Genomic DNA, 13588 nt, shown 5'->3' with positions numbered 1-13588 from the left:
CACAAGCCTAGGGAGCTCCAGTCACATAGTCTATGTATGCAGTGCACAATTTATGATGCCATATGTGGCAACTCTGGAAAAAAGCTCAGAATGAATGACTGACAGGGACCATATAAATATTTTAGCTCTCTGTGATTTATACATATCACATACTTCTATATTACATATATGTATATTATATATGCGTAATGTGTGTATATATGTATATGTTTATATACACACATATATGATCTTCATCTCACCACTTATTCCTCATAACTGATTTCACTCATTTATCCACACGCTAGTGCTATGTATAGTACCACTAGTACTATGATGGTTAATTTTTTTTTTAAGATTTTATTTATTTATTCGACAGAGATAGAGACAGCCAGCGAGAGAGGGAACACAAGCAGAGGGAGTGGGAGAGGAAGAAGCAGGCTCATAGCAGAGGAGCCTGATGTGGGGCTCGATCCCATAACGCCGGGATCACGCCCTGAGCCGAAGGCAGACGCTTAACCGCTGTGCCACCCAGGCGCCCCTATGATGGTTAATTTTATGTGTCAACTTGACTGGGCTAAGAGATGCCCAGATAGCTGATACAACATTATTTCTGGGTGTGTCTGTGAGGGTGTTTAGGGAAGAGATTAGCATTTGAATAGACCAAGTGAAGAAGATCACCCTCACCAACGCAGGTAGGATCATCCAATCCATTGAGGTACTGAAAAGGTGAAGGAAAGGCTAATTTGCTCTCTCTGCTTGAGCTGACACATCCTTCTTCTCTGGCCATCAGACATCAACACTCTTGGTTCTTGGGCTTTGAGACCCAGACCTGGATTTACACTATTAGCTTCCCCCTAATCCCCCCCTCAGTCCAGTGACACCCATCAGCATTCCTGGGTCTCCAGCTTGCAGATGGCAGATTGTAGGACTTAAGAGTCTCCATAACAATTCCCATAATAAATCTCCTCTTATGTATGTATCTGTATATATCCTATTTGTTCTGTTTTTCTGGAGAACCCCAGGTAATACAGTTATATTTATTATTACTTGTTACATTTACATACCACAAATCAGGGTTTAAAATTTCTCAGCCAAGAATTGTACCTAATAGCGCCTTCTTCATAATTAAATATCAGGAGTCTATAAACACCTATTTCTCCCTAAAGATAATCACATACTTATAGTAGGTAGTAAAAGATGGTCTTGTTTCCTAAAAGAGTGATTAAGTAACCTGCTTAGAAATGCACATAATAAATGGTAGAGGTATCTGGTTCCAAAATCTGTATTCTTTCCACAAAACCATACCAGGCTTCAATAATTCTTCTTTTGCCCTACTTTAACTCACTGCACTGAATACATGGTAGGTGCTTAATAAATACTTACATGATTGATGTGAAAATCAAAAATGTCTTTAAGTTATTGTCTAAGGTCACAGCACACAGAGGTGGATCTAGAATTAGAATCCATCCATTCCTTTCTTTCCTGGGCCATTGCTCTGTTCACTGTTTCTTGACCTGCAGACACTTATCATTAACCTTAACTATTTATCCTCTAGTACGTGCTTTCAGAAACTGTATGGGGTCGGGAATATTTAGGGATCTTCTTACTAAGCTGTTTAATGCATGAAACTTTCCATTGGTGGAATGCTGGAGAAGCATTTTGTGGACAGAAGAAAAAAAAAAAGAGGCTATTTTAAACGTTGCTGAGAGAGTTTGGGCAAAATCCATCTGGCAAACAGACTATTTCTTCCGTTCAAAAACTCATCAAGCACTCTAAACGTGTAACCTGTAGGCAAGTTTAATTAAAGCTTGAGAAATCTCAAAATAACCTGACATTTAAATATGTTATTTCCATTCTGCTCTCATTGTCTGACACACACAGAGACATTCTTAGGCCCAAATTAAGCTCCCCAGTGCCATCTAGCCCTGCCTAACTACTGGATTAACCTGTGCACAAGGCAACAGAAATGTAAAGGAAATAGGCTTATTCTATCATTGTCCTTCAAATACCAACATCCATTTCATAGAAAGACAAGTAAGAACATAGATAGGAAGTAAATGGATGGATAGATAGATAGGCAGGTAAATGAGGTAAAATTCATTTCTCTTCCTTAAAAAAAAAAAAGAAGAAGAAGGTGAAAGCAAAGCTTGTCTTGTGAAGAACCTCAGGAAAGGACTAAAGAATAAGTTTTTGGGGGGTGCCTGGGTGGCTCAGCAGTTAAACGTCTGACTCTTGATTTCGGCTCAGGTCATGATCTCAGCGTCATGAGATTGAGCCCTGTGATGGGCTCTGAGCTGGACGTGGAGCCTGCTTAAGATTCTCCCTCTCCTTCTGTCTCTCTGCCCCTTTCTCTGGAAGGAAAGGAAGGGAAGGAAGGAAGGAAGGAAGGAAGGAAGGAAGGAAGGAAGGAAGGAAGGAAGGAAGGAAGGAAGGAAGGGAAAGGAAGAAAGAGAGAGAAAGAAAGAAAGAAAGGGAAAGAAAGAGAAACAAAAAGTGTTTTTGTCATGGAACAAGAAATTTAAAATGTGAAATCACCAAACAAAGTAAGTAGGCATTAACATGGTCAACATTTATGGATTCCAAATACCTGCTTTCTGTCTTGAGGGAGTAATTCCATTTTTAAGCAGCCTGGATAGTCCTGGACCTAAGTTTAATGAGAAGTGCAGGTAAGGGGCCCTGTTTGGTTCCTTAAGGTGGCCTAACATTAGGATTTTTTCATCTTTTTTTCCTGCCTTCTCTGGTTTCAACTGAGCATTTAACTCTCCTCTCTTAGCATGTCAATTATACTTCTTTTAAAGATATTTTAGTGGTACCCCTAGAGTTTGTGACATACATTTTTTTTTTAATTTTATTTATTTATTCGACAGAGATAGAGACAGCCAGCAAGAGAGGGAACACAAGCAGGGGGAGTGGGAGAGGAAGAAGCAGGCTCACAGCAGAAGAGCCTGATGTGGGGCTCGATCCCATAACGCCGGGATCACGCCCTGAGCCGAAGGCAGACGCTTAACCGCTGTGCCACCCAGGCGCCCCTGTGACATACATTTTAAACTAATCCAAGACTACCTTCACTGAACACAACCTTCAGAGCAGGAGCCTTACCCAGAATTCCCAGTTCTTCCCTAGCAGCCCTTAAGACATTGATGTCATTCATTTCATTTATCCATTTGCTATAATCACCCAAAGCACTGGCTACTTTATTATTTAAAGTTATTTTTTATATCAATTAAGAATAAGAAAAACAAAGATTTTAGTTTTAGTTTACCTCTATTTATTCCTTCTCCAATGTCCTTCCCCTTTTTATGTAGACCTGAGTTTCTAACCTACATTATTTTCTTTCTTCCTGCAGAACTTTTTTCAACATTTTTGCAGAGTAGGTGGACTAATGTTGAATTCCCTCTGCTTTTATTTCTCTAAGAAAATCTTTGTCCTTTTTCACCTTGGAAGGGTAATTTCACTGTACATAGAATTCTAGCTTGCTGATTTTGTTTCTTTTTTTTTTTACTATTTTTATTTTTATTGAAATACATAATTGGCATATAATATTGTGTATGTTTTAGGTGTACAACATATTGGTTTTAGAAATTCATATATATTGCAATACGATTACTACCACTGCATTAGCTAACTTCTATCATGTCACATAATTATAATTTCTTCTTTGTAGTGAGAACAATTATGATCTAATCTGTTAGGAACTTCAACACTATGTTTCGCTCACCTCTCTTCTTACTTGCATGAACTTCTTACTTCTCATGAAAAGTCTACTGATTATTATCCTTGTTCCTCTTATAGGTGTTATGTCCCAATCTAAACCTATCAATAATCAATGTTGTGGTTGGACTGGCCCTTGTGGTTTTTATTAAGATTGTGATACCAGGGTGACTGGGTGGCTCGGTTGGTTAAGTGTCTGCCTTCAGCTCAGGTCATGATCTCAGGCCTACTTCTCCCTTTCCCTCTACCACTCCCCCTGCTTGTATTCTCTCACTCTCTCTCTCTCTGTCAAATAAATAAAATCTTAAAAAAAAAAAACCAAAAACAAAGATTGTAAGATGCCCTTTAGCAACAACCATCAGGAAACCTTGAAAAAATACAGATTTATTACTTACAAGACCTCAAAAATTACACAGCACACCTGGGGCCACACAGGAAGGTCACAGAGAGAGAAAGAGTGCACAGGCCTGGGGTTCTGCTTTTATTGGGGTTGAGAATGGGGCATAGGATTTTGTGGGCTCACTCTTTATTGGTGAATTTAAAACATAAGAGCATGAATTTAAAGTATGGGAAGTGAAAAAAACAAGCAGCCCAATGGTCAGTTATCAACCAAGATCTCTAAAACAAAGGAGCCTCGGTGGGGGAAGGCAACCTTGGCTCTTTATATAATTGGGTGGCTGGCAACGTGTTTAGTTAAGATAGACATCTTTGAAATGGATGCCTCTTTGAAATGGCAATCAAGCTCAGGTCAGGCACTTGGATTTCAAACAAAGGAATAAAACACAACTGTCAGGGGCATTTGTTGTGTGTGGTAGTCTCTGAGCTTCCTGGATCTGTGGTTTAGCATCTGTCATTAATTTTGTAAACTTCTTGGCCATGATTACTTCAAGTATTTTTTCTAGTATTAGAAAATGGTGTATGCTATGTATATATTTTATGTATATGTACACACAAAAGATATATACCTATTTATACTTTTTGAAATTGTCCTAAAGTTTTTGATGTTTGTGAACAGGTTATTGGGGTTTTTTCATTCTTTTTGTCTCTTCGCATTTTAGTTTGGAAACTGTCTACTGACCTGTCTTCAAGCTCATCTATTTTCTTGGCCATGTGCAATCCACTGATGAGCCCAGCAAAGTCATTCTTCATTTCTGTTACAGTGTTTTTGATTTCTAATCTTTCCTTTTGAATTTGTCTTAGAAATTCTCTCTCTCGCCTCTTACATTTCCCATCCAAATATTCCTTTATGATGTCTACTTTTTCCATTAGATCCCTTAACACATTAATCATAGTCATTTCACATTCTCTGAGAGTTCCAATGTCTGTGTCATATCTCAGTCTGGTTCTAATGCTTTCTTTGTCTTGTTAGGCTGTGTTTTTCTTATTTTTTTTAGTGTGCTTTATAATTTTTTGTTGGAAGCTGTACATGATGTAATCAGTAATAGGAACTGAGGTTGATAGGTCTTTATTTAGCGTGAGGTTTTATGTTAATCTGGCTAGGAGTTGAACTGTGTTTAATGTTTGCTGCAGCTCTAGGTGCCAGAACTTCCAAATTTCTCTAAAATGCCCTTGTTTCTATCTCCCCTTTTGACTTTGGCCTTCCATAAGCACAATTCCTCAGAGAAAGTCTGCAACCTGCAGCTATAATCCACTGTTATTATACAAGAACCCCATTGGTACAATGGTAAGATATGAGGGAGATCTATAATCTTATAATTAAATCTCAGTCTTTTAGTGGATCTCTGCCCTGGGATGTGACATTTACAAGTGTTTCTTAGCTCCCCATTCTCCCTTGGGTAAGACAGGAAAGCAAAAGGGGTCTGAGGTGGGAGAAACACTTTTCCTTCATGTGGAATAGGGTTCTGGTAGTCTTTTTTCCTAGATAGCAGCCCTTTGTTATGGAGAACAAATAAGCTCTGGGTGTATTTTATGATGATTAATCATCCCCTTCCACTGCCAGAACCACAAGCAGATCTTTCTTGGCTGTTAACCTTGAGAAAGTGGTAGAGTTCCTCAAGGATAAACCCATACAGGTATCAGTTTCCCCATAATTGTGACCCCCAAGAGTTTCTCAATAATCCACTCTCAACCTAATAGTTTGTCAAAATTACCATTTAAATGTTTGTACCACTTATATCTCCAGGGCTTCTGTTCCAAGTAAGTAGGTCTAGCTGTGGCTTTCTGGATTCCCCTATCTCTCCACATTTGGGTGGGAGTTTACCCTGCAACCTCTGTTCTCTGATAGAGCCAAGAAGAGTTATTGGTTTCCAGTTTGTTCAGCTTTTTTTGGAAGTAAGAACAAAAATGATAACTTCTAAGCTCTTCACATGTGAGAGCTGAAACCCTATATTAGTTTCTTATGAATTAACAGCCGGTCATAATGTTCCCTTTTCTGCAACAGTCAGAGAAGAACATATTGTCTAATACAAATCTTCAGGCATAGGACCCATGCAACTTCTCACACATCATTGCCCCTAAAGGCAAGGCTGTGAAAGTATGAACATTCCTATTGCCAAGTTGCTTTCTCTGTCCTTTCTACCCCTAGAGATAGCGTTTTTATTAATGTGAGCCTTCTCTTTCTCTTTCTCTCTCTCTCTCTCTCACGCACACACACACACACAAAGGAATAAAAACACAACTATTTTTTCCTAACTGGTTGACTCCAAGAGATTAAATCTATTGTGTTATCTTTGTAAGGCAGGGTCTGTAGTGTTTTTTTTTTTTAAACATTTATATTTGTTTTTTCTTGTCTTGGTTTTAAATACCAATCTTTATTTTCCAGATTATTGGTGAATGATATAATTTTTAACCATTTTTTTACTCATTTGTGTGTTCATTTATTTACCAACTACCTTTTGGTCACTTCCCAAATACAAATATGCCTAGTTATGTGTCTGAGACATATATATATATATATATATATATGTCTCAGACATATATAAAGCCCAGAATTCACTGACATTTCAAATAGGAAGTTGTATGTGAATGACTATACTACAGAGCAGTTTACAATATTGAGAAACCAGATGATTTGGGAGTTAAGTAGGAGAAGAGATTGGATTCACCAGATATAACCAGGACATCATTAAGATTTGATGTCAGAGCTGTATCAGACAGGGCCCAGGCAGAAAACAGAAGGTACACTCAAACAAGGTAATGAAGAAGACTTTACTAAATGAATTATTGACTGAAGTCAATAGAAGGAAATTGGAAGAAAAATCTAAGTATATCCAACAAGGAACGGTGATGCATCCTGAAGCTAGCAACAGCAAGGGGGTTTTTCTACAGCTAGGCCTAAACAGGACAAGGGGAGGGCATGCTACCAGAACCAAGAAAGAGTTGTGGGAGTCATACTTCTAAAAAGATGACCACCTGTCAAGAACTATGGATTTGGGTAGAGAACTGTAGCTACTGCTAACCTAAGGCCTAGCAAGGAATGAACAGGGGAATAAATGCTCCAACACCAAACTCCTCCTGCTTTCCAGCTTCTTACTGGTAGTTCCCATTGGCTGCACTCAAATGAAGGTCAGAGGACAAGCCTACAGAGGTCAGTTTTCTGGGGAGCAAAGAGGATGGGGAAGATGAACAGTGAATCTAGAGGAGCAAATAGAGGCTACCCAGTCCAAGGAGACTGTGAGCTTCTGGAATCTGGGATGGAGAATCTCATGGGGCATTGATGACTACAAGTCCTTCATTTGACAAAACGTGTTGGAAACTGTTGCTACTTCCATCACCACCACATGTAACTTCCTCTACACAATCACCTGAAATCTCACCTTCACCTCTCCAGAGCAGTATACATGGTTAAAATATTTGATATCTATTTTTTTTTAAAAATCTTGGTGGAAAAAGAGTGAAACTGGTGGCAAAGATTCACTTTTCTCCTCTTACAGCCTTCTAGCAGCAAGAGGAGGAAATCGTCGAACTGCCAATGTGGTAGCCCATGGGTTTGCCAATCTTTTAACGCTGGACAAAAAGACTCTCCAACAAATTCTAGTGCATTATCCAGATTCTGAAAAGCTCCTCATGAAGAAAGCCAGGTATGACCTTTAAAACCCTATCAGAGTCTAGGCAGTGATCGACTTTCTCCATGAGATGCTTTTAACAAACAACTGTTTATGCAAGTATCCATTGAAAACTTCACAGATTTGGAGAAATGTTAGTGTCTCTGGTAGGTTTTTCCAGAATTCTTATGGTACTATCTAAATTAGCCTTTCTCTTCTATCCACAGTGTGCTTCTGAAGAAGAAGGCTCCAGCCACAGAGGCAACTCCTCCAAGAAAAGGACTTGCCTTTCTCTTCCCACCAAAACAAGAGACACCTAAAATGTTTAAAGCCCTCCTGGGAGGCACAGGAAAAGCCGGACTTACAAGACTACTCAAATTGAAGAGAGAACAAGCCATTCAGGTAATAAGACAGAGTGGATGGAGGGCTGTAACAGACCACTGGACTAAGTATACCCAGACAAGCTCCTACTTTAATTCCATTTCAGACACTGGGATAGATTGAATTCATCTAATGTGAATAATTACTACTTTATGTATAGCATTTATTGTTATCTAAACTGTATCCTCATATTGCATTACATTTAATCCTCATGGTTTATTATAGATGCTTTTAATACATGTGTATATACAAATACATTCAACTCTCATTATTTGTATATTCTGTATATTTGCATATCTACCTACTCACAGAAATTTCTTTATGAACCCAAAATCAGTGCTCAACGTGGTCATTCACAAACATACATATGTGCAGAACAATGACAAATTTAAGTTGCCCAATGCACATGTTCCCAGCTGAAGTTGAACAAGAAGACACTCTACCTTCTTATTTCAGTTCTCACACTGTAAACAAGTGACTTTTCATGGTCTATTTAAGTGCTATGTTTTTCTCATTTTTGTACTGCATAGAACTGAAGTGCTCTCTAGTGTTCTTAAGCACAAAAATGCTCTGATGTGCCTTACAGAGAAAAGACATGTGTTAGATAAGCTTCATTCAAGCATGAGTTAGTGTTGTTGGCCATGAGTTCAATATAATGAATCAACAATATATATTAAATAAATGTCTTTAAACAGAAATACACATAAAACAAGATTATGTATTGATTTGTTGACAAAAATTTGGCCAGAGGCTCATAGGAACCAAATCCTGCATTATCCCTAGGAGCAATGGTTCAGTATTTGCTAATGCTGTGTTTGTGGCAGCTTTATATAATGAAACTACCAGAATAATGAGAATCAATTGCATATATATAAGCATACATATACACCTGTAAATATATAACACATTTTACCAATGAGCAAATAAACATTTTCACAAATATTCAATCACTTATATATCACAAATGTTAATAGCCAAAAATAACTTCGTAGATTTCATCCAAGCCCTTCTTGTTATAGATGAAGAAACTGAGCTCCAGATCAACTTATTTGGATAAGATCACAAAAAGTGACAGAGCAAAAACTATTACCCAGGTACTCAGACTGCTAGGCCTCACTGAGCTGCCTCCCAATTCCTAGAAATTTCAAGATACTCAAATGTTATGGTTTTTCTCTCTTGATTTTCATATTTCTTTGATTCTTATCATAAGCCTATGAGTGCAGATATTAAAAACAGAGCGGGGATTCAGGTTTTCTGAATCTATTCATGTTATCTCCAAAACTGTAAGAAATGGGTGGCTGTGGATCTCTCAGAAGATTGTTAAGCAAATGTTATAAATCAGTCACACTCAAGAGACTAAAACTTGCCTCTTCCTTTTCACACACAAATACTACGGTGAAAATTAAGAATACAGTATAAACCAAATGCCTCATTTAATCAGCAGAGAAATAATAATTTATGTAAAAGACTAATGGGGCAAAGAAATATAGGTCATTGTGTTAAATAAGTTTCTCAGCTTTACATGTGCACATTCATACCTTGTACAAACCTCTCTTAAACTGACCTGAAGCATCATCAGTAAAGAGCATAGTATGTTTTTTGCTATGAAATTTCTACAGATGATACTAAACATAGTAGTTTCTAAAACCATATAGTTCAAGCACCCGTGGGACAAATGGAAAAGATTATATGAGGAAAGAGAGTTGAGTTTTTCTCAGAGGTTCTCCCATGAGCTTATGCACCAGGAAAATCATACTTTCTGTAGTATTTTTATGGCATTTGGTTAACACTTTTTTTATTAGAAAATAAATATTTAAAATTTCATCTTCATCAAATAAATAAGTACATATTTTTAAAGCAAAAGCAAGGAATCCTGAGCACTAAGTCTAATAATTCAGAGAGTATGAGGACCAATGGGAAAAGAATTCCTTGTCAGGGACAAAAATGCAATCCAGAATTATGCTGCTAAGTCAAATGTGACCGCTCAGCCTCATTCTTCAGTACATTAGAAAGCTGTCAAATGATAGTAAAATGCAAGACAGACATGATTCCCACACTGACTTAATTCAGACAGTCTTTGTCTTAGGTAGTGATCCTTAGCCATTGTATATTAATCAAAAGGCTCCAATGTCCTTTATTATTATCTCAAAACCAATTCTTTGTTAACTGCTTCTTCCAGAAAACAAGTGAAAATTCCGAAGAAGGAGAGGGTAAAGGAAGAGAATATGAAAATAAAGGAAGAGAGCCATCAGAGAAAACACAGGACAGCTCTGAATGTAGAGCAAATTCTATTACAGCAGAGGAAATGCCCCAGTCAATTAGAAGGGCAGCTTTACCCAGAGGAACTACTCGTCAATCCCTCATCATCAGCATGGCTCCTTCTGCAGAGACCGGGGAAGAGGTTCTGATGATTGAAGTCAAACAAAAGGCTAAGCAATAAATGTTTGATTATCTTTAGATGTAATCTAGCTAATTCCCAAAGAGATTGTACCCAGGATTATAGCTTAAATTAATGAGGGGAAAGACCTTGCTGGGACCCTTGAGAAACCACAGACAAATCCCTAGCTTAGTTTCTAGGACTTATCTGAGAGTATGATCTTATACAGTAGTAAGAAGATTATTTCAAAACCATCCCTATTCTCTGTTGTCATTAGCTTTGTGCAATTGGTATTTCTCCTAATTTTATATAGTAGGGTTTTTTCTTCCATTCTTCCTTGATGTTTCTTCCATCCATTTTTATTAGTTTGGTCTTGGCCCTGAAGTGATTCACTTACCTTTTCAGTTTGTGTGTGTGTGTTAAAGTCTTGCACGGCACTGCTAGTCTTGGTTAAACGTCCTTTGTGTATGAATATTACTTCTCACGTGTAGGGAATTATGAGATTTTAATAAAATGTCGAAAGTAAAATATCAGGTGATTTCCATTCAAACAAGGGTGCTGAGTCACTCAACTATCAAATCAACCCAGCAGCTGGGACTGAAGGGAAGCAGAGATAATGGAGTCTATGGATGTGAAATCTGACTTGCAGAAAACTCCCCTAAAGAGGAATATTGGTCAATGGTCCCAACAAACACATGGGGGAAAAACATATTGTAGCAACATGTTGGAAAAAATCATTCCCTTTGCTAAAGAAACAAACTTATATTTTCGCTCTACCAACTTGAAAGGCAGCAATCTACCTAACTCATCTGGCTCCACAGACTCAGACTGGAGGAATCCAATGGTACCCATCTTTTTATAGGCTAAAGTGACATTTCTCAGGGTCTTCCTCAAGCATTTGCTTCAAACGGTGCCAGACCTGAGCTTCTTATTGTTTGCAGCTTTAGTAAAAAGTGATGAGGTTAGGAAGGCAGACTGTACACATGTCAGATTGACATATCCCTACAATTTGCAGAACCTACATGTACAGCTGTTTACAAAATCTCCAAGTTAATTAAGTGCACTTTAGGAAGTTGTCCTCATGAATCAGCTAACATTAGCATAATTACTAAAGTCTCATGCTGTGAGGAGACTAAAAAAGCCAGGCTGATGTCGGAAGTAATAATACATATAGAATTCCATTCTAATAAATGCCATTAGTGTATAACATTAAGTTCTGTATAATAAGGCTATTCCCAAGTCCCAGAGATGGTCATTGTAACAACACTTTGCTGAGAGGGTTTTAACAAATCATATTAGCCAAAAAGACTACAATATAGATGCATTCAGCAAACCATGCATAAATCGATCGCTATAATAAAATGTATCATTTGGTTGAGTCACCGTTTTTGAGTATAGTGTTTGAGTATCATAAAAACATGGCAAGTTTTACAAAAGGTTAGTGTTTTTCAGGAGTTGAGGGAATGGAGAGGATTTGTTAACTGGTGTTTGCTTGATTAATGGGAGTTTGTGTGTGGAAAGAATGATTAGAAAAGACAGAAAATGTAGAAAAAAGGCTAATAATAGGGAAAAAGTAACGGAAAAAATCTTGAATATGTGAATAATATGTTCTCGCCCTACATCCTATAAAGAAATTAAAATATCACACCTTTGCAATTTATGTTCTTCCCCTGTTGCTTATATTCCCTCCCAGACTATTCCTATTTTAGATAATATCATCTCCATTTTCCCAGTAACCAGAATGCCTTTCCATTGCTTATTTAGTACCACCAAATCCTTTTTTCTTTCTTAAATATTTCTAATTGTCCTTTCTTTTTCAGTTCCAACACTACACCTTGGTACATATTTTCTGTTCAATTCAAATAAACATTCACTTTTTACTTACAATCTCTACTAATCACTGAATACCTTCTCAATCCTTTTGTCAAGAGAAAAATCAGATCTTTCTAAACTACCGCTGTCAGTCCATTCAGGCTGTCACAACAAAATACCACAGACTGGGTAGCTTATAAACAACAGAAATTTGTTTCTCACAGTTCTGGAGGCTGGGAAGTCCAGGATCATGGCCCAATATGATAAAGTTAGGGCCTTCCTACTGGTTCATAGCAGACTCCTTCTCACTGTGTTCTCACATGGTGGAAAGGGCAAGGAATGCCCCTGAAGCCTCTTTTACCAAGGCACTAATCTCATTTGTGAGGACAGAGCACCTGCCAGAGGTCCCACCTCCTAAGACTTTCATCTTTGGAGTTAGAATTTCTATATGTCAGTTGGGGCAGGGGAGGGGAACACCACATTCAAATCATAGCAACCCCTTTTGACCATGTTACTCTACTCAGGGACCTACTAGTCCCTCCTACCAATTAAATCTTATTTATCCAAATTTAATTACCACTACCCGAAACATACCCTCCATTGACTCTGGTCTTCCTGCTTTTTCTGGACTACCACTTACCTTTCTTCCTCTGGCATTTGTCCCTGCTGCCTGCCACAGTATGGAATGTTGTCTCTCCTCCATCACTTACCTCTTCCCTATACTTCCAAATCTCTCCCAGTTGCCTCTAAAAACAACCCATAATGGTGCTAGTCTCAAGGGATTATCTTTTACACTTTCAGAAAGTACCACATAGTATAGCACTCTATTGTTCTCGAATTTCTGCTTAATTATAAATTATTTCTGCTTAAATTATAACAAGGCAAAGACTAGCTGTTATGCTTTATTTGTATAAAGACAGAAAAGCCCAGTTTTTTAAAGGGAGAGAGAATGTTGATAGGAAAATCATGGAAATAAAATAAATACACGATCGACATAGACAAGATTCTTGGCTTCACTTGTGCTCAGAGAAATACATATCGGAGCAAAAATGGACTATAACTTTATACCTATCAAATTGGATAATATTTTAAAACAGATAATAATACCTAGTGCTGGCAAGTATATAAATTGGAGCTACTATTCCGGTAGTACTTAGCAAAATTCTGGCAGTACACCTTGGAACTCAGCAGTGCTACTTCAGAAAATGTATCCCAGAAAATTCTCAAGCAGTTCCATAAGAGGAAATTCAAGAAGAAATGCATTGTTTGTAGTACAAAGAGATTGGAGGCAACTATGATGTTTATACTGGGAAATATATAA

At 37.8% G+C, this 13588-nt stretch overlaps 1 protein-coding gene across 1 annotated transcript in view; it reads left to right on the top strand.

The window, feature by feature from the left end:
• CNGB3 (cyclic nucleotide gated channel subunit beta 3) overlaps positions 1 to 10518 on the top strand; it is a 131784-nt gene extending 121266 nt beyond the window's left edge. Inside the window, exons 16-18 of the mRNA XM_008689117.1 lie at positions 7587 to 7733; positions 7925 to 8099; positions 10258 to 10518. Of these exons, the coding sequence (XP_008687339.1) occupies positions 7587 to 7733; positions 7925 to 8099; positions 10258 to 10518 (583 nt within the window). The remainder of the gene's footprint in view (positions 1 to 7586; positions 7734 to 7924; positions 8100 to 10257) is intronic.
• Positions 10519 to 13588: the final 3070 nt, after the last annotated feature.

Source organism: Ursus maritimus, unplaced genomic scaffold (assembly GCF_017311325.1).
Source record: "Ursus maritimus isolate PB19 unplaced genomic scaffold, ASM1731132v1 scaffold_9, whole genome shotgun sequence".
NCBI lineage: Eukaryota > Metazoa > Chordata > Mammalia > Carnivora > Ursidae > Ursus > Ursus maritimus.
Note: the sequence above shows the minus strand (reverse complement) of the source record. Positions and strands in the feature narration are given on the sequence as shown.